General features: G+C 41.8%; 1 protein-coding gene across 1 annotated transcript in view; it reads left to right on the top strand.

Moving 5' to 3' along the window:
• Window positions 1-19,437, top strand: part of AHRR (aryl hydrocarbon receptor repressor) — a 136,864-nt gene that overhangs the window by 74,056 nt on the left and 43,371 nt on the right. Inside the window, exon 4 of the mRNA XM_090039083.1 lies at window positions 18,985-19,082. Within this exon, the coding sequence (XP_089895209.1) occupies window positions 18,985-19,082 (98 nt within the window). The remainder of the gene's footprint in view (window positions 1-18,984; window positions 19,083-19,437) is intronic.

Below are 19,437 nucleotides of genomic sequence, written 5' to 3' on the forward strand. Positions count from 1 at the left end.
CAGTCTTCTGGGACCTCTCCTGAGTGTCATGAGTTTTCAAATAACTTTGCCATCAGTCACACGATGACATTGGCCAGTTCTTTTAGCACTCTTGGGTGTAGTTCTTCCGGTCCAGCTGACTTATAGATATTTAGCCTTTGTAGGTGCTTCCCCACAAGATCTACATCAACTGTGGGAGGGTGGTCACCCCCACCATGGTCATCCTGTATCCTGTCAAGCAGGCTAATACCTTTGGACTGGTGGAATACTGACATGAAGTATTCATTCAGGAGTTCGGTTTTGTCCTAGGTGTCGGTTAACAGCCATCCCATTTCGTTTATCAGGAGCCCTATGCTTCCCTTGTTCCGTTTGCAACTTCCTACAAATCTAATGAAGGACTTCAGGCTGAGAAGAGGAGACTTCTGCAGCAGTTAGGCCAGTCTGGGAGCCTAATAGATGACACCTGCAGCTGGTCAAAGCTAGGCACATGACTCCCAGAAGAGAGCTTCTAAGCAGAGACACTGCAGAGTATTGCCAGGTTGACACCTGAACTGACATGGGGTACTGCAAGTGAGGCATTGATGGCTTGCAGGGGAAAATGATCAGGGTAAGGGCAGGTTTGGGTTGCACTGCCAAGGAGCTGAGATTTATGTTTGGACTCTGTGTGGGGTATTTTGTATTACAGCCAGCAGGCTTATTCATTTGTTTATACTGGTGGTTTGGGTGAGGACTGTCAGGGGAGGAAGGAGATCACCATTTCAATGCCTAAGGGCACGAGAAAGTTTAGAAACTTTGAGAGGTGAATCCCAAGCCCTGAAGGGGTGGATACTGGACTTGCAAGAGGGTAGCCAGGGCCTAAGAGGGGCAAACCCTGAGCCTGTGAAAGGGCCGTACCTTGAAGAGGGGCAGAGGGCCCGCTGGGACTCTTAAAGACACAGAAGCCTGAAAGGGCTGGATCTTGGACTAGGGACCTGGCCCATCTGGACAATTAACTGGTAACACCCGCAAGGCATGGCCATGGCTGTATGGGAGGTAGGAGATCACAAAAATGACCAGTAGGCACCATGGTATGCTGGTGCACTGATCGAGAACAGGCAAGAAGTTGCTCTGGGGTCCTGGGCAGCCTCTCTTTTCCCAAGTTAAACAATTATGGCAAGGTGTGGCAGGCGAGCGAGCAGAGGGGAGAATAGTGAACCAGAGCAAAGCAGAAATTATATGACTGACAGTGGGAGTTACTGCTGCACCTGGAAACCTAGACCTGCTATAGTCCCACATGGATCTTCTTAAGTAAAGTGGAGAAATGTGAGCTAGATAAAATTACTATAAAGTGGGTACATAATTTACTCAATCACAAGGAAATGGATTATTGTCAGAATGGCAGGAGGTTTCAGATGGGGTTTCACAAGGGGTCTGATTCTAGTCCTATTTAACATGTCTTTTAATTACTTGGATGCCAGAATAGAGATTTTCCAAGCAGATGATGTGAAACTGGGAAGGACTACAAATTACTTGAACAATAGGACCAGGTTCAGCCATTACACTTTTACTGGTGTAAGGGCTTGTAAACTGGTCTAAACTCATAACAGTACAAAAGCTTGGCACATGTAAACTGGCCTAAAAGTGGTGGAACCTGATCTAAGATAGACCTAGATCAATGTGCACTCAAACTTAACTTATGTTAGACTGGGGAATTGAACTTCTGTATCAGATCTCCTGGAGATGCATGTTAGGTCAATGTTTGCTGGCATCTCGTGTGCCTTCGTGGCCCCTGCTAGCCTCCCCTTGTGGGGAGGTGTGCTACCACTTACCCTGTGCTCAGCTGTTCCAGCCAAGCACCTAGCCAGCCCTGCCCCTAGGCTCTCACAGAGCTGAGTCAGCACAGTGTCTGATGATGACGCAGCAGGAGGGGGAGGCAGCCCAGTCAGGATCCCTAGGACTTTGCCCACTCATGGAGGCATAGGGATCCCTGGGTAGATGTGCAAGAGCCCCCCCAGGGGCCTTCATGTCCCCATGAGCAGGTGCACCCCTAGGGAACACGACCAGATTGCAGGGGGTGGGTGAGATGCCTACAGTTGACATATGCCTGTGGCTGACAGTGATGAGGAAGGGAAGGAATGCTCACCCATGCCTGGCAGTCAATCAGGGATGGCTCAGCCACTTGGCTGCACTCGGCAGTCTCTGGCAGCCTGGGGAACCTGCTGGGAGGTGTGCAAGAGTGCCCCCAACCTGCTGGCCTCAGCCAGTGCAGGTAGCCTGCATGCTCTCCTCACCAGAGATGAACGTGTGTTCTGTTTGCTTCTGAACTAACCTACGCTGCTTACAGAAACCCACATAAGTTTAATCTATTTTGCCTAGGGCTTTTTTAATGCCTGTACTTAGCCTAGGAGTTGAATTCAGAAGGGTCTTGATAGATTGAAAAGATGAACTAGAGCCAACAGTATGAAGTTCAGTGCAGAAAAACATAAGGGGCTACACCTAAGGAAGATTCTCCAAATGTCCAAGTACAGAATGAGAGAGAACTGACTGGGCAGTAGTATTGCTGAGAAGGATTTGGGAGTTTTGATGAATTACAGTTTCATCATAAGTCATCAATGTGACACAGCTGCAAAAAGATGCAATTTGGGGCTTCATGAACAGGTATATTAGGTGTAAGATGCTGGTTAGGTTTCATTGAGTATTGTGTGCAGTTGTGGGCTCCACCTTCTAACAGGGATGCAGTGAAGTTGGAGGGCCAGAGCTTGGTGATAAAAATTATGAAGGATTGGAAGGTAATCTCTGTGAGGAAGGTTTGAGAGAATTAGGTATGTTTATCTTGGAGAAAGAGATATTAAGAGGGGGACAAGACTGCAGTTTTCAAATATTTGAAAGTCTGCCATAAACAAAAAGTAAAATAACTGTTTTCACTTGCCACAGGGGTCAGGATGTGAAGCAATGGTTTTAAACTGCAGCAAAGCAGATTTGGGTTAGATGTGAGGAAGGACAGTAGGACAGTGGAATAGCCCAGGGAAACTGTAGACTCTCCTTCAGTACAGGTTTTCAAGAGGAGACTGAACAAGCATTGGTCCAGGGTTGATTTAGGAGGAACATTCCTGCTTTTTTCATAGATTTCATAGACATTAGGGCTGGAAGGGACCTCGGAAGATCACCGAGTCCAGCCCCCTGCCCAAAGGGCAGGAAGTCAGCTGGGGTCATAGGATCCCAGCAAGATAAGCATCCAATTTGCTCTTGAAGGCATTCAACGTGGGTGCTTGAACCACCTCCGGTGGCAGGCTATTCCAGACCTTGAGGGCTCGGACAGTAAAGAAATTCTTCTTTATGTCCAGCCTGAAACGGTCTTGCAGGAGTTTATAACCATTCAACCTCATCATCCCTTGGGGTGCTCTGGTGAATAAATGTTCCCCCAGGTACTGGTGGTCACCCCTGATAAACTTATAGGTGGCCATCAGACCACCCCTGAGCCTGCGCTTTTCCAGGCTAAAGAGCCCCATTGCTCTCAGCCTCTCATTGTAAGGTCTGTTTTCCTGACCTCTGATCATGCGCATGACTCTTCTCTGGAGTCTCTCAAGCTTCTCCACATCCTTTTTTTTGAATTGTGGAGCCCAAAACTGGATGCGGTACTCCAGCTCCAGCCTCACCAAAGCCAAGTACAAGGGGAAAATGATGTCCCGAGATTTGCTTGAGAAGCATAGATGGATGCAAGCCAGCGTTTTGGTCGCTCTAGCCACAGCATCGCATTGCAGGCTCATGTTCATCTTGTGGTCAATGATGACCCCCAAGTCACTTTCTTCTGTAGTGCTAGCCAGCGTAGCACTGGCGAGACTATAAGGATGCTGCAGGTTTTTCCTCCCAGGGTGAAGAACCTTGCAGTTTTCAGCATTAAACACCATTGGTTCTCGTCTGCCCATTTGCTGAGCCTGTCCAGGTCATCCTGGATCGCCCTCCTGTCTTCAGGTGTGGATGCTTTGCCCCAAAGTTTGGTGTCATCGGCGAACTTGGCCAGTCCACTCCTGACTCCAATGTCCACATCATTAATGAAGATGTTGAAAAATATGGGTCCAAGGACAGAGCCATGAGGGATCCCACTGGTCACAGGGCACCATGATGAGTGACTGCCATCAATTGCAACCCTCTGGGTCCAACCACAGAGCCAGTTTCTTCACCAGTGTATCATGGTGGACCCAAGGCCACAACTGGCCATTTTTGCCAAAAGGTGATCATGGGATACCAGATCGAAGGCTTTTTGGAAGTCAAGATACATGACATCAATCTCTTCTCCCTTGTCCAGATGATAGGTCACCTGGTTGTAGAAGGTAATGAGATTGGTCAAGCAAGACCTACCCGCAACAAACCCGTGCTGGCTATTCCTCAGGATGTTGGCGTCAGCCAGTCCATTAAGGATGGCCTCTTTAATAAATTTTTCTAAGACCTTCCCCGGGATAGAAGTCAGGCTGATGAGCTTATAGTTAGCTAGATCCACTTTCCTACCTTTCTTGAAGATAGGCATCACATTGGCCTTCTTCCAGTCTTCGGGTACTACACCAGAGCACCAGGAGCTTTCAAAGATCCGTGCCAGAGGCTGGGCTGTGATGCTCGCCAGCTCCTTGAGTATCCTGGGGTGTAGATTGTCAGGGCCAGCTGACTTGAAGGTATCCAGCCTCTCAAGGTGTTCCTTCACGAGGTCAGCATTAATGGAGGGCAGGGGATCTCCCTCACCAGGACCTCCCTGTCCCGTGCAGGGGGTTGGAACAAATGACCCTCGAGGTCCCTTCCGACCCTATCATTTTTGAGTGTTGTGGGAAGTGACATATGAAATGGGGTTGCCTGGATGCATCATAGAGCTGATAAGAAAGTTATATGTTGGCTAGCAAGTAAAAATTAAAGTCTCCGTTGCTTTGGTAAAATGATTTAAGATCAATCGATTGTGGTGTTTGCTAAGGATGTGTCCTGTCTCTTTAGATTTTAACATATATGCCAAATCAATAACGAAAAAATAACCATAAGATTTTGATGGAAGAATTAAATTTGGAGGATATTGTATAACCAACTTGTGGTAGGCAGATAATACTAAACTTTTACCTGTGGGAGCATGAAAGAACTAAGAATGTTACTCAATCAGGTGAAGGAAGTTAGTGGCAATAAAAGTTACTGCTTAATGTAAGAAGACTAAAGGTAATAGTATTAACAATGAGTGTGAGCCAAGTAAGATGATGATTTCTATTGGGAAGGTATTGAAGAGATGCCCATTAAGATTACTTAACGTGATTTTTGTAACAAAGTAACTGAAATCCTTAAAGCTTGATTCTATTTGCTTGCAGTAATTAGGATTAATTTTAACAAAAGTGAAGCCATTGGGGGATGTCTAAAGTTACTGTATTAACTGATAACAATTTGTACTTATGTTAATATCAAATAGCTTGGTTGCAAATTATTGTGAGAATGTTGTGACATTGATATAGTTGTAAATCACATTGTTCAAATTACTGTGCAACTTGTAGGTGAAACAAATTCCACAAAAAATCTTGAGCTGACTTGAGCAGAATCACTAGCTGCAACTCTTCATTTGCATTGAGAGGTTATGTGGCATGCAGTTACATGACCAGTTATAAATCTTAGTACTGTTACTATAAGTATTTTTAATGTTCTCTGTGTAAAGTTTGTGGTCCCTAGAGGGCTTTTTGTTTTGAAGCATGGGCCTGTGTTTAATTCATCCATGCTAATGTTTTTATTTCCATTCTGATGAAATGTATACTTTTAAATGGTCTATCTGCATCTCTTCTAAGCAGAGTGATTAAGGTATGTCTGCTGTCTAGGGAGTGTGGCTGGCTGTAGTGAACAAAGTAAGAAAAAACAAAAGACCTTTGGAAAACAGTGCAGGGGAGATAGATAGCCACAGAGCCTGGTGGTGTAGCCATACTTGAATGTAATTTGTTTTTAAAGATACATCAAGGCAATGCTGTGGTGCTCTGTTTTTGGTATAACTGGGGAAGGCAAATAGCCTTATTAATTAAATATTTGCATTAGTTTATACGGTTTATGATGATTAGTTTAGGCCTGTTTTAAAAGAAGACAAAATTACATCTGTTTACTTCCAGAGAAGTAATACTATAGTGTTTTTAATACCATTTCCAAGGAAATTTGCAGTAACGGGGCATGTCTACATGTACATATAAGAACGCCCAAATTTAGTATGCTTAGCTCAACGCACATTAAGCAGGTTTAGGCAGGCATCTACTACATGTGCAGGCAGTAAAGTGCATTAACGCTGTGTGTGGACTACCTTGGGACTAAAGTTAGTCCCAAGGCAGTCCACACACATAGTGTTAACGCGCTTTAACGTGTCTACAAATGTGTTAATACACTTTAACTGTTTACGCCTAAATTTGGTACCTGCATTTGCAGGTATCACATTTAGGCACTATTTGCCCAAAATCACCTTTTTAAAGCACATTAAGGATGAGTGGATGTAGACATGCGCCCTAATATGTCTTAAATTTAGGCTAATGTGCCTTAAAGTGCCTTGTGTAGATGCACCCACTGTGTATATAATACCTATGAAAGAATGAGATAAGACTAACGGCAAAATTTTCAAATGACTTAGGATCCAGTGTAGTATTTTCAAAATTGACTTGGAGATAAACCTGACCTGGTACATGGATAGCCACAGAACTGCAGCGTTTAGCACTTACAATTTAGGATTCTTTTTTCACCTGTGACAAAATAAGATCACCCTGCACGCTTGCTGTAAAAGGGAAAAAAAGCCTCTCTCAGCTTTTTTGGTTCAATCTCCCAGTGGTTAGGACATCATCCCAGGGAATAGGAAACCAGTTTCTACACCTTCCCATCCAGAGTTGATTTGAACCAACATCCCCTGCTCCCTAGCATAGTACTTTAGCCACCATGCTATGAACCAGGCATGCTCCAAAGTGCTTTCCAGCTTCCTTTCAGCTGGCTAACTAAATCAGCCATTTAATTTTCATTGGGATGGTTTCTGCCACATTTGGAGCAGCTGCCACATTTGGAGTAGGGACCTAGTCTGGAAGCTAGAGCTCCCTCGTTTCCAGGACAGCATCCACCTCACTGGGCCACTTTCCCTCTGGTTTGTTCTATTCCTGGCTGCCAAATTTGTCAGCTTCAAGAGAACAGTGTTTTGGTTAATGCCAAGTCTGTGGTCTGGTGGTTAAAACACTGGGGATGCCGAAAATGAAGATTCAAACCACTTCTGAATGGGACGGGTGAAGAAACTGGGTTTGCCATTCCCTTGGCAGGAGACACTAGTGTTTTCTGCTATGTGTACAGTTGCCCTAACCACTTGGGCTTGTGTGTAGACAAAATGAGGGGCGTGTGTGCATGACACTTTAAAGTGGGCTAAATGCTTTTGCACTGCTTTAATGGTGTCGGTGTTTGCACATCTTGGCAGTATATTGCACGTTAATTCCAGCCACTGTAGGAAATTCGGCAGTGTAATGCGCCTTAAATGACTTGACTCCTCTCGAGGAGTTTTAGTTTGCTGCTGCTACAACCGCGGAGCGAAGCACTGGGCTCTGTGCAGCTCCACAGCCCTGCAGGAAGCCCTGCAGGCAGCCTGGTGAAAGCAGCTCCGCCCAAGAAAAGTGGCAAGCCTGATCTCCCCTCTTCCCCCGCTTCCTGCCCCCCGAGCCTGCCTGCCTGAGCTACGTGGGGGCCCGGTGCTTCCCTCCATGGCTGCAGTGCCCCCCGGGACCGCTTGAGCCGGATGCCTGCGGGCAGATGCCGCCTGGGGGAGGCCGCAGCTACCATGAAGGGAAGCACCAGACCCCTCCACCCTCTGCAGCCCAGGGACTGCTCCACCTGCTGGCAGCTCACCCTCCCTAAATTGAAGCGGTGTATTTTAAAACACCGCTTCAGTTGAGGGTCCCTGTTTCGTACCACACCCCTGGACTAAAAGACAGGAAGGCCCTTCAGCCCCAAGCAGTTACTAGCCATGGATTTTCTGTAACTAAAGTTTTGGGACTTGCCCAAACTTACGTGTGCAACTGTGTGATGCTACATCAGCAGAGTACAACCTCCAGGGTAAGTGTAGTAAGAAAGTATGGGGCAAGCACGGCTATGTAGAATCCCAAAGAATTTATAAGTGCTAAAAGCCTATCCCTTAAGCGCATGAAGGGGAAATAGAATCTGCCCCATACAGATATTTATGAAATTATAGGTGTTTAACTAACACTGCAAGTGAAGACATGACTGTAGCTCAAGTAGGCTTACCCATACTAGTTTCACACTAGCTAGTCTGCATAACGATACAGTAAAGACACTGTGGCAGAGGTTTAGCAGGGCAGTTCAGTGTACAGCCACCATACTGATTGCAGTGACATTGCAGTGGTGACTATTTTTGTGCTTCCCCTATGAAGGCAGTGCCTGGGGCTGCTACCCTGGTTGCCCCACTTAGTTGTGCTACTGCATGGTGGCACTGTTTTAATGTAGGTTAGCTGAGGAAGTACATAACCTGATTTCTCCAGTAGGCTTATACAACTGATGCTGAAGTCCAGGCCTCCACAATTTCACTTGTGTTGGTATCCATGAGCTAGCATGAGCATGTCTACCTATGCTGCAGTCACACCTCAAAATGCAGTAGGGATGTATTCTAAATGGGACTGGCTACCTGAAATGTTTAATGGTTCTGTTTGAGTATAGGTCAGGCTCTAAAATCATGTAGAAACTTTGGAATTTTTTTATCCTAAATGAGTATAGCTAAGAATCCATAATGGAACAATACCAGTTGTCTTTGTAGTGTTGCCATCATATAATCATATTATGGAAATAGACCAAAGAAACCTAATCAATCTGTTAAAATGAACTTAGATTAGTGAAGAGGTCATTCACTTTTTCTTGAAATTTGCTTCACTTTAGTGCCTTCCTCCCAGTCACTACCTAACAGATTAGGTAGTGACTACGAGGAAGGCATACTAATTTCGGAAGCAGCCTATCAATTTAAAGAGAGCAATTTTGAGTGCTGTTTAAGGAGTTCATAATTATTGCCTTATTTTTTGGACAAACGTTTAACAGAAACATCATTTATTAGCCTTACATATCTGCAGCATTGCTATTTATAAGAGCATAACAGTAACAAACATTGATATCAAAGCTTCGGGGCAATCTTATCTATAATTTATTGTCTAATGTTATTTCAGCATTTAATGTGAACTTTAACTATCTTAATAGGCACATCTTGTAATAACACATACTGGATAGACATGAACCATCTTTTTTAAACATAAAGCAGCTGAAAAAGATTTGAAAAGGGCATCAGCATACTTTTTAAGAGCATTAAAGAATTATTTATCTTGGGAAGGTTATAATTTATCCTATTGTTGACACATCATTATAACTAGACAAAACTACAAACTATCATAATTTGCTTCTGCTGAATAGTTAAACTAAGCAGCCCCCTGCGGAAACCTCAAGTGACTTAATACATGTTCTTCACATCTCTTTCAGTAAAAGGGATGTATTATCTCGTTAAAAAGCATTTATGAACCTGCATTGTTATCATAAACTCTAGTAGAGAAGGGCTTGCGTGACTGCGGCAAACTCAGTTGTGACCTCAGAAAAGTGGTTATGAAAGTGATCTCTTGATCTGAGGAATAGAGGCTGCTTCGTGGTAGACCAGCAATGCATAAATGAGCCTCCTCCTTGCAGTTCTGCCGTGCTAAGAGAAAATTTCTTTGCTTTGTACTCATACATCTCCTTTAGACTTCAAAAATATTTTGCTCTGAAACACCCCTGTTTCTGTATGGTGGATTTTCTTTAATCCCTGCCCACAGTTCTTTAAGAACATTTGCTTAAAACATGTTATTTTGCTGCTTCTGTCTAAAAGCTTCTGGTGCTTAGTTTGTTACCACATTATATCTTTCTTAATCCATACCTAGAAACCATGGCCCAGGACCTAATTCTGATTAGTGCAAGGAGTAAGCACACTGAAATGAATAATGCTGTACTGATGCAGAAACAGGGTAAATGGAAGCTTGAAATAATGAAAATGGAATTGCAGCTGGCAAAACAATATGCAACGAAAGTCTGGCTTTCCTGCAAAGGACACTAAAAGAATAAAGGCAGACACAAAAAAATTCTGTATAAATCAAAATTATATCTATGTAAAATATGGGAGGTTAGTGGCTGTCATTGAAAGAAAGACGTGCCAAATCCTACAGTATGTTATATATATGGGAGGGGGCTGATTTTGCTGCCCCTCTTATACACAAAGTAAGTCAGGGACCAGAATTTGGCCACAGAGAAGGGGTGTATTTCCCACTGAAGTCAGTGGGACTCTCAGGAGAGTTGTAGTTTCTCATATGTGAAAGGGACAATAGTGTGGAAACAATATTCCAGACCACTCTGCCTGCTTAGAAACCAAGGTTTTTCCATCATGGATGCTGGCTTTCAGGTTAAGGCTCCGTGAAATGATCACAAGGGGAGATTTGAGTAGCTGCGATTCTCATAGAGAAGGTGAACTGAACATATCACACACATGTATTTAATATTCTCATCTAAGGTGCCTATGCATCAAAATAGTCTCTGCCTGGGCAGACTGTCATGCCTTCTTGGAGTCCCACTGACCCCAAGTAGGGGATGAGGTCCACCTGTGGGGATTACGTTGCAGGATTAGACCCTTAAATACAAACCTTGAAATACTGATTTATAAACTAATCCCTCAAAATGTTCCAAAAGTACAGTGCATCCAATTTTAATGTTCTTTTAGTTTTCCAGTTTTAATTAAATACAATTTATTTTATTGCTTTTCATCATTACTTTTAAAAAACAAAAAGAATTCTTTAAAGAAAATTCCACTCCTTTCTATATTATCACATCAACTCCTCTTTCTTTCTAAATCAGTTCCTCAAAGACTCTTCTGCTGTCAGACAGATTTCCTCCAGCTAGCTAGGTTCACTTCTTCTCTTAAACCAGCTCTTCTCATGACTAGTTGCAGTTTGACAGTCTCACCTAAAAACAGGAAAAGGCAAAATAGAACTTTGCTCCAGAAGCAAAAAGCTGCAATAACATCTGATTAATTACTATACCACCATGTGGTTTGGTACCTGTCTGACTGAAGAACAAGATTTCTGCATTTCTTCTTTTTCATTTGTTTGCTTTGATTTATTTATGGTGGGAAACAATGTGTCTGCATCTTTTGTCTTATAAGTTTCTAGTGGATTTTACAATATTTCAAGGAATTATTTCTGTGGTACTTCTGGATTTTCTGATTAATCTGGATTCTGGCCATTTTCTGTAGAAGCTAAACATGTGTGCTAAAATCTCAGAGTGAATATTTTAGATGCAATGTTTATTTCCTTTATTCTCTTCAGTGCCTGTGTTGTGGCTTTTTTAAAACTGTCTCTTGGGTGATCTACCAGCTCTTGCAACTTTTTTGATCCATTATCTCTCAAAGAATTCCTACCTCGGTGGAGTTTATCAGTTTTCCTGTGCCCTTTCATGCAAAGAGGAGAAAATGAAATTACAATAATAAAGGCAGGAATTTTCTGGAAGTTGTGGAAAGTGTGGAATGGAAACCCAGTACATGATAGCAGACCTAACCCAGAACAGACATAAAAGGTAATGTAAATGACACATCAGTAGATCCTTGAAAGACTGCTTTGACTTCAGCAGTACAACTATCCATCACTGGGAAAGTAAGGCACAGCATTGCTTTTAACTGCCTCTTTCTTAACTTATTCATACACTGGGAAGTCAAATGTTTTATTTGATTTGCAATGTATTAAGTATCCTATGCAGTTATTCCAAATCGAGTCACACAGTAAAACAGTGCACTTCCATGAAACCAAAAAAGTCAGACTGGGTTATACTAGGGCTAAAAAAGACAGGATATGTTCAGAAGAGACCTTTGTATCTACATCCATTATTTTTATCCTACTGAAATGCAAGCGTAATCCTTCCTTCTTACATACTGAAGGATCCAATCAAAGTATTGTGACACTTTTTGATATTTAGCATATCTCAATTTTTGTCATACCAGGGAAATATGATACTGAATTAAAGCTTATGTCCATATTTCTTAAAATACTTTAGGAAGGTCAGTTTGTTTCAACAGGTTGACCACCACAAACAAAGAGCAGCTTTCTATTTGTATGCAATGATTATTCACATGCTAGCTTTTCATTGTGTACCTAATCGGTAACGCACAGGCTCTATAATAAGGTTCTGATTTCTGTGTACTGGTGCTTCTGAGATGTATTTTTTCATGTCACACTGCTGCCAGGGTAGATTTGATTTAAATCAAATTGATTTAAATCACTGGTCAGGAGGCCTCAATTTAATCCTTGTTCTCTACAAAAAGTGCATTCTTGTTGTTTGATATCCTGTATTCATTTAACTTCTTGAAACGTCACACTTTTAGAGAAAGGTAAGCGCTTGACTGTGTGTACGCAAACTTGCAAAGAGACAATAGGCTGATGGGTAGGTAATTGAGTCTGTTATCTCTCATCTCCATATACAGGTTTTCCTTGATTTATGTGGGTTCTTTATATGCAAATTCGCTCTTATTTAGATCCATAATTCGTTATATGCAAGGTAAATTCGCTTTTATGTAGTTGGCATAAATGCCCCCCCTGCCCAAGCAGGTAAGTCTGTGGGGAGAAGGGAAAGAGCCATGGCCCCACTCACCCTAGCCCCAGTTCCAGCTGCCCCAGGAGTGGCTGGCACCAGCTGCCTTCAGCCACTGGGTTGCACCTTGCTCTGCCTGTTCACCGGCACCTAGGCTCACCCCAGCTCCTGGGCTGTGCCATGCCATGGTGCAGGCAGCTGGCACTGGCTGCTCCTAGGGCTGCTGCACCTGAGGCTTGGGTGAGTGCTGCTCTGTTCCTTCTGCTTTGCTGCCTTGTGGAGCCCTGGGAGCAGCACCCCTCCCCCCACTGCTTCCCTAGTCCCAGCCTCACTCCCTCCCTCCCTCCCTCCCTCACTGCCATGGGAACCTATCCCTATTTGTTACATTGTAAAGTGGGTTCGCTTTATGCAAATTCAATTTATGCACCATTCCTGTACTGCTGCTAATAGTGATGTTATCTCTGGAGACAACAAACTCTCCCTATGCCTAAAGAAGGGTGTTTGTGCCTGAAAGCTTGCAAAGAATAATTTTTCCAACTGTTTAGCTGGTCTAATAAAAGATATCACATCTACCCAAAGAACCTCGTCTGCCTATGATCTCTGGAGACACAAATCCACAGTTTGAGAACTGAAACTAAGCATCACAGAGATGCTTAATGGGATCTTCTAGACTGAGCACTGAGTCCCATTGGGTAGAGTGGTTTTCTTTAATCTTTACTAATCTATAGAGGAGCCTCTGGGAACCCCATAAGATTGGGCCCCTACTGTAGTCCACGGCATGTTGTGACCTATTTATAAAACTTCTAAAAAGGTTACACGAATATATTGTCTCAAATAGTATATAATTACAAGTTATAATCCTTAGTCCATGATGATATCTTTGAGCTTTAGCATATCTTAAATTAAAACTATCTTTATATAAGTTTATTTTTTAAAAGCATCTTAAAAATTAAAAAGCCTGATTAAATTTTAAAAAATCTGATTTAAATAAAAAATTCCAATATTTAATTTTTTTTTATCATTGATTTTTATCCACCCTGCATGCTGCTCTTATTCCTCTGTGGTGTATGTATTGCCTGCAACAGTCGGTGTGCCAGAGGCAGTCTTCTTTATCAGACTAACTAGATACTTGCAAAAAAAAATTATCTTTGTTTGCAAGCTTTCGGGCACACACGGCCGTCCTCAGGCCTGTATCAGAAATTCAGTGGACAAGATCACAATGTGGCCTGATCATCTAAGTGGTCATTTTTTGGTCATCTGTGTGGCATTGTTGGCACTTGCACACAGGTAGTATTCATAGCCCTGTGCATAAAGACTGGACTTGTATACTGGCAACAAAAAAGAGAGCTCCCACCTTTTGTCCCCCAGTAGCTGAGTGGCTACGGCACTTGTTTGGGAAGCTGGAGCACCCAAATGCAGATGCTTCATTCATGCACATAGCCAATACATAGCCTGCTGCACATGCCACTCTCTACATATACATAACTGTCTATGTACTCGGGGCTATGTGGCCAAGTATAGAATGCATAAATGCCAAAAAATGTCATATAAATGACCAGAAAATGGCCACTTAGATGACCAAGAAGAAAAAGAATATTATCCAAGGTGGCAAGCCTGGATTGCGATCCTTGCCAGAGGAGGCCGCCCATTACAGGTAGCAAAGTCCCTTGGTTTGTCTTAAAGAAGTGCATTTACCCTAATTTTACCCCTTCTTTAAATTTCAGATACTCTTAATTTGCTTGCTAGTTTTATTTCTTCACTTCACACAGTAACACAGAATTGTTTCCGCAAGCTTATCACAAAGGTGAGAGTTCAGTCAAACATAATGACAACAGAGTCTTCCTTTTTACTCAGGAGCCTCCGCTGACCAATTTGCTGTCAGGTTTGTATTTACTTTTTGGAAACTATGAGTAGAGCTGTTCCCCCAAACATGTACTCATTCACATAACCGCTGACAGAAAATGAGAGATGGCAGCACCTCTCCATTAAAACAAAGATGGAAATATAGTTTCCACTTCTGCCTTGTTCCATGGAAACTTTAATTTCCATGGTGGTTCTTATTTGTTACCTTTAGCTAGGTTTGGTTGAAACTTGTAACGTATGCAGGATGTGTTCTACAGACTTTACAGAGAAAGAATTAATGAACTAACAAGGGCAAATTCAAAACTTGTCTATATGTAAGCAAAGGCTGCCTTTACGTTTTATCAGAATGAATTCTACCCATGATTAAAATATCCTCAGGCCCAACTGAAATTTGAGCCTTTATTCCTACATCAGAAATAGCTATTTACAATAAATTGATAAGCTACAAAAGAAAAGAATAATAGTTCTGAGCTTTACCCACTTCACTTGCCATTCCCCAAAATCTCTCTCTCGTAAGAAGGATATGCAGGAGAGAGGAAGATATTCTTCCACAGTCCTCCAATCCTAGAGCCCTCATATTGCTTCCTTTCTCGTTCCTCCATCTCACATACTTACCATGGCCATTAGCTTGTTTTATTGCCCATTCTAGCTTCATGGCATTTCCCTCTTGATGCCCCAAGTTCAGCAATCATGCTCTCACTGCCTGACTTAACTCCCTTCCTGTTGGCTCCAATCTCAAGAGTGAAGTCAAGCAAAATGAGGTAGCAGAATGATAAACAGAAGAGTAAGTTGTTTTAGAAGGCCAGGGTGAAAAATTGGGAGGATTTCTTCTGGGCATTGTGGTGGAGGTCATATCAGAACTTGCTCCAGACAAGAGACTATCCCTGTTCCATCTCTCCCCATCGTTTGGCCTTTTACATTAACATCCTGACCAATTTGCACAATCTCTAGGACTTGCTAGCTCCCTCAGCCTTGATACTACTAGAAGGGGTGCAGAAGCATGTACTTTGCCCCTTTTGATACATTTTCTGGGTGTCTTGTTTTCCACGTACTTTCAAAAGTTCTCTGTGGACCTATACAGCTGTGAAATCAGACTACAGGTTTGTTTTAGAAACTATTTATAAAACAAACAAAAAAATGGAATGCAGCTAAACGAATCATGTTGATGGTCTTTCTGCAGCTTTTCCCTTCTGGTTATATACAAAGGAATTTACTTGACAAAAATATCTTCCCCTGTTTAGCTTGCCAATTTCCCCCTTTTCCCTAATACATGAAAGTGATTTAATTCTTTTTTCCTTTTAAGCTCTGTTGCTTTTTAAGGTAATTTCCAGATATCAGATATAAAATATAATAACGAATTAGGTTCCATGACATGAAGCCTTAACCTTCACAAAAAGCATTCAGAGCTTGCCAGGAGTCATCAATATTTAACAGCTGTTGTTATTATGAAATACTTCAGAGGGTAATGTGGCTTTGCTGCTTGCACGCAATGGTTTGAACTAGAGCCAGAGCTCTGTCAGAGGCAAAGAAAGATTGACAGCCAGTTAGATTGCGTGACAGAGAAGCTCTGGTTACTCAGCAGTCTGCTCCTACCAAAAAGCCCGTTCTCCCCCCTGGTGTTTCTCTCCAAAGGAATTCCTCCACTGTGGAGGGGAGAGAAGGGTGGAGTTTCAAGTGAGTCGGTGGCTCTGTGCCCAGCTCCTGCCCACATACAGGGAAGCTATCTGTGAGTTCTAATCACGCAAAGCTGTCAGGCAAGAATATACCATAAAATGCCTAGAGGACTTTTTGTACATGGAAAATAATAATCTCTTGATAAAGAATAAGGCAAATAATTGTGAAAGAAAAAAAGAAGAGATGAGATTTGGACGGGAAAGAAAACAGTTCATTTGACTGAGTTTTGTGCTTTAAATAAATGCCATGCTGCACTTAAGAAACATCAAAGGGCAGACAGATTTCAAAGCATCTTTAACAGGAAGCAGACTGCGAAAACCACAAAGTAGGAAAGGAAAATTTTGCCATATTGCTAGCATTGTTTCATCTGGCACTCTGTTGGGCCCAAATACTGAATTCTGCTATACTGAACTCCATACAGATGCATTTGGAGAATGGATTTTGTGTTGATTTCATGCCTGAACAGGCATTTTCAGACTGAAAACATAGTATTTTACAGTAGTTTGTAATGGTTTGTCTTTACTGTTGTATGTAACTTGATTTTTAACCAATGTTCTAAGGATTTTTGTTCCTAGACAATACACATAATGAAAGGAAATGGGCTCTTTATAATTTATAGCTGTTGCCCACTTTAGGAGAATGTCATGTGTAGGGGTTTTCCACTATTCAGAGGAATACACATACTGTATTTCTCTTGGGTCCAAAAAGATTTCCTTGTGTGTTGGAATCGCAACGTGTGCAAGAGTACAACGGACTGCATAACTGCAGTTCCTTTTTAGAGTAGCAGCGTTTGAAAAAGGAAGCCTATATTTATAAAACTGTACCTTTGATACGGCAGATTAGACGATGAATTTATGATCTGTTCATGTGAAAGACAAGCAACTCAGGACACAGGTGGTCTTCTAGCTATTCCTAGGGGCGGTATTAACCTATGTCAGATCTGTAAGTGGTGTAGCTGTATCACCTGGAGCTTTGGTGGGGTGAAACAAAGGCCGAACCTTCCTATACCTCCCATACAGCTGCGGAGAGAGGAAGCAGTGTCTCCTGAGGGCACGTTTCCTCTCCTACACTGCTACCTGTGGTGTGGGTAGCATGTAAAGCCTGCACAGAACTATGTTTTTAATCCAGCTGCTTTCCCATCCTGCTGAAGACCTTCCCACTCCTTCTGTTCCTGCATTTTTTTTCTTACATTTTATCCTGGTCCTACTCACAGCAACTTAAATCCTGTTTTATTGTACACCAGGGATGGATTTTTAAACAATTAAACCAGTCTGTTCCCACGAGCCATTTTTTTCCAACCCAATCCTGCCTGCAACAGAATTTATTTCTTCTTTGTATACTAGCATGTCCAGGGGTTCCATGCGCTCTAGTCGTATCCTGCACCCTTTGCAGAGTTCTGCAGTGGGGTGTCTTGTGCTCCCTGGTGGTGCCATGTAATTTAATAATTTGGCCCAACAGTTATATTCTACAGATCTTAACATGTCTTCACTGTTTGCGAAATAGCATTCCGTTTGTGCAGGACAAGTTGTTGAGTTGTTTTAGAGAGGGTGACATCCTTGATCTAAAGGAGCATGTTTCAACAAGATTGCTGAATTGTATGTAAATACAAACTAAATAGTAAATGTATAATTAAATACTAACAACAACTAGGCACTGTTAAAATAATAGGAAATTTAATTCTGCTGCTACATTTGTAGAGGCGTGAAGGCTAACTGTTCTTCATTATTTATTCACAGAGTCATAAGGATTTGCCTTCTGTTTCATAGCCTCTGTATCAGGGGTCAGCAGTGTTTTTGAGCAGAGTGCCAAAAAAACTTCCTACCTTGACTTGTACAATGTTGGCATGCCAGGGGAGCTGCAACGGGCTTGATTCTTGTTGTGGCAGGGCAGTCCCGGCCACTTCCCTGCCGTCTGCCCAAGGCGTGTATGCCAAACAAAATGCCTTTGCATGCCACATTCTGGTATGCATGCTGGGGACTGCCTCTTCCTGCTCTATATGATCCAGAAGCCCATTTAATGGTAGATGATATAATCAACTCTGTTTTCTTGTTATCCTCAAGATTTCATTCAGATTTGAAATCATCATACTTTTGGTGATTCAGCTTCATATCTATCATGACAGACACATATATCTGATTATTCAAAAATGTTCGAAAGCCAGTCTGTATGGTGCATATGTGGAAAAAAGCAAATGTGGTCCACATTTTTTCCCACCAAGTCTTTGGTACTACCAGAAAAAATTATAATTTGAATCTATAAATTGGTGTTTTTCACAGTTTCTGTATCATAAATGTCCTGTCTTAAATATCCTAATTTCTGTATTTACAAACTTTGAACTTGCTTTTAGAAAAAAATATTTAAAGTGTATATACTTAATCCTTAACCAGTTTTAAATTATAGAAGTAAATATCATAATGTAAATCTAAAAACAGAGGAGGTCTTAAAAATAAGGAAATGTATTCATTCCTCTCTTTTCTGAATGTTTTTTGCTTTTTGTTCAAATGTTCATAGCATGTATTGTTTAGTTAAAAATGCAACTTTGTCATGTCTTTCTTTTGCTGTATTCCTATGGGTTTTTTGTTATTGTTTTTGTATGTAGAGTATAATAATGGAAAAAATTTGTTCAGCAACAATTATGTGATAGGTATAATGACAAGTGAAAAGAACTTTATATTAAAACCATCTGGGCTGTGTTTCTCTCTGTCACACACTAACAGAACATTTTCGGTAACTAAGGGCAGTATCCTTAGAAGTATATAGGTGCCAAGTTCTTATTGAAATCAATGGGAAGTGAATGTCTAAATAACTTTAAAAGACACAAACCTAAAAGCCCTGATATCTACTATATATAGGTTGTTAATATTTTTTTCCCATCAGCTATTCAAGAAAACCACTTCAAGAAGCATTGTGATCAAATAAGCAAAGACAACTTATCCAGCAAACCTAGTATACAAGAAGGTAGACTTCTGCTAGAAGTGAGTAATAAATACTATCAACTTTTGTTCTGAATATTATATGCAACTTAGTGGCTATTTTAGTTGGGCTAATGTAGCTTTTAAGAAAATATTGAATAAAGAATTCCACACTGGTCCATTCCACATCATACCCAACAACCAACACAATCTAAATAGCTTAGTTTGACTCTAAAATCTCTTATCTTCTGAATATTCATCACCTGAGTAGTTCATGGAAAGGCTGGGCTACTTATATCTTGATTGACAGCTCTTTTGGCTCCTTTTCTCTGAGTGGAGTTGCCTAGTTCTGTATACAGATGTGTGTCATGCAGAATGACGTAAGATAACTGTTATTACCACCACTGCTGATAAGTAA

The sequence above is a fragment of the Crocodylus siamensis genome, chromosome 3 (assembly GCF_052110815.1).
Source record: "Crocodylus siamensis isolate JL-2025a chromosome 3, ASM5211081v1, whole genome shotgun sequence".
Classification (NCBI taxonomy): Eukaryota; Metazoa; Chordata; order Crocodylia; family Crocodylidae; genus Crocodylus; species Crocodylus siamensis.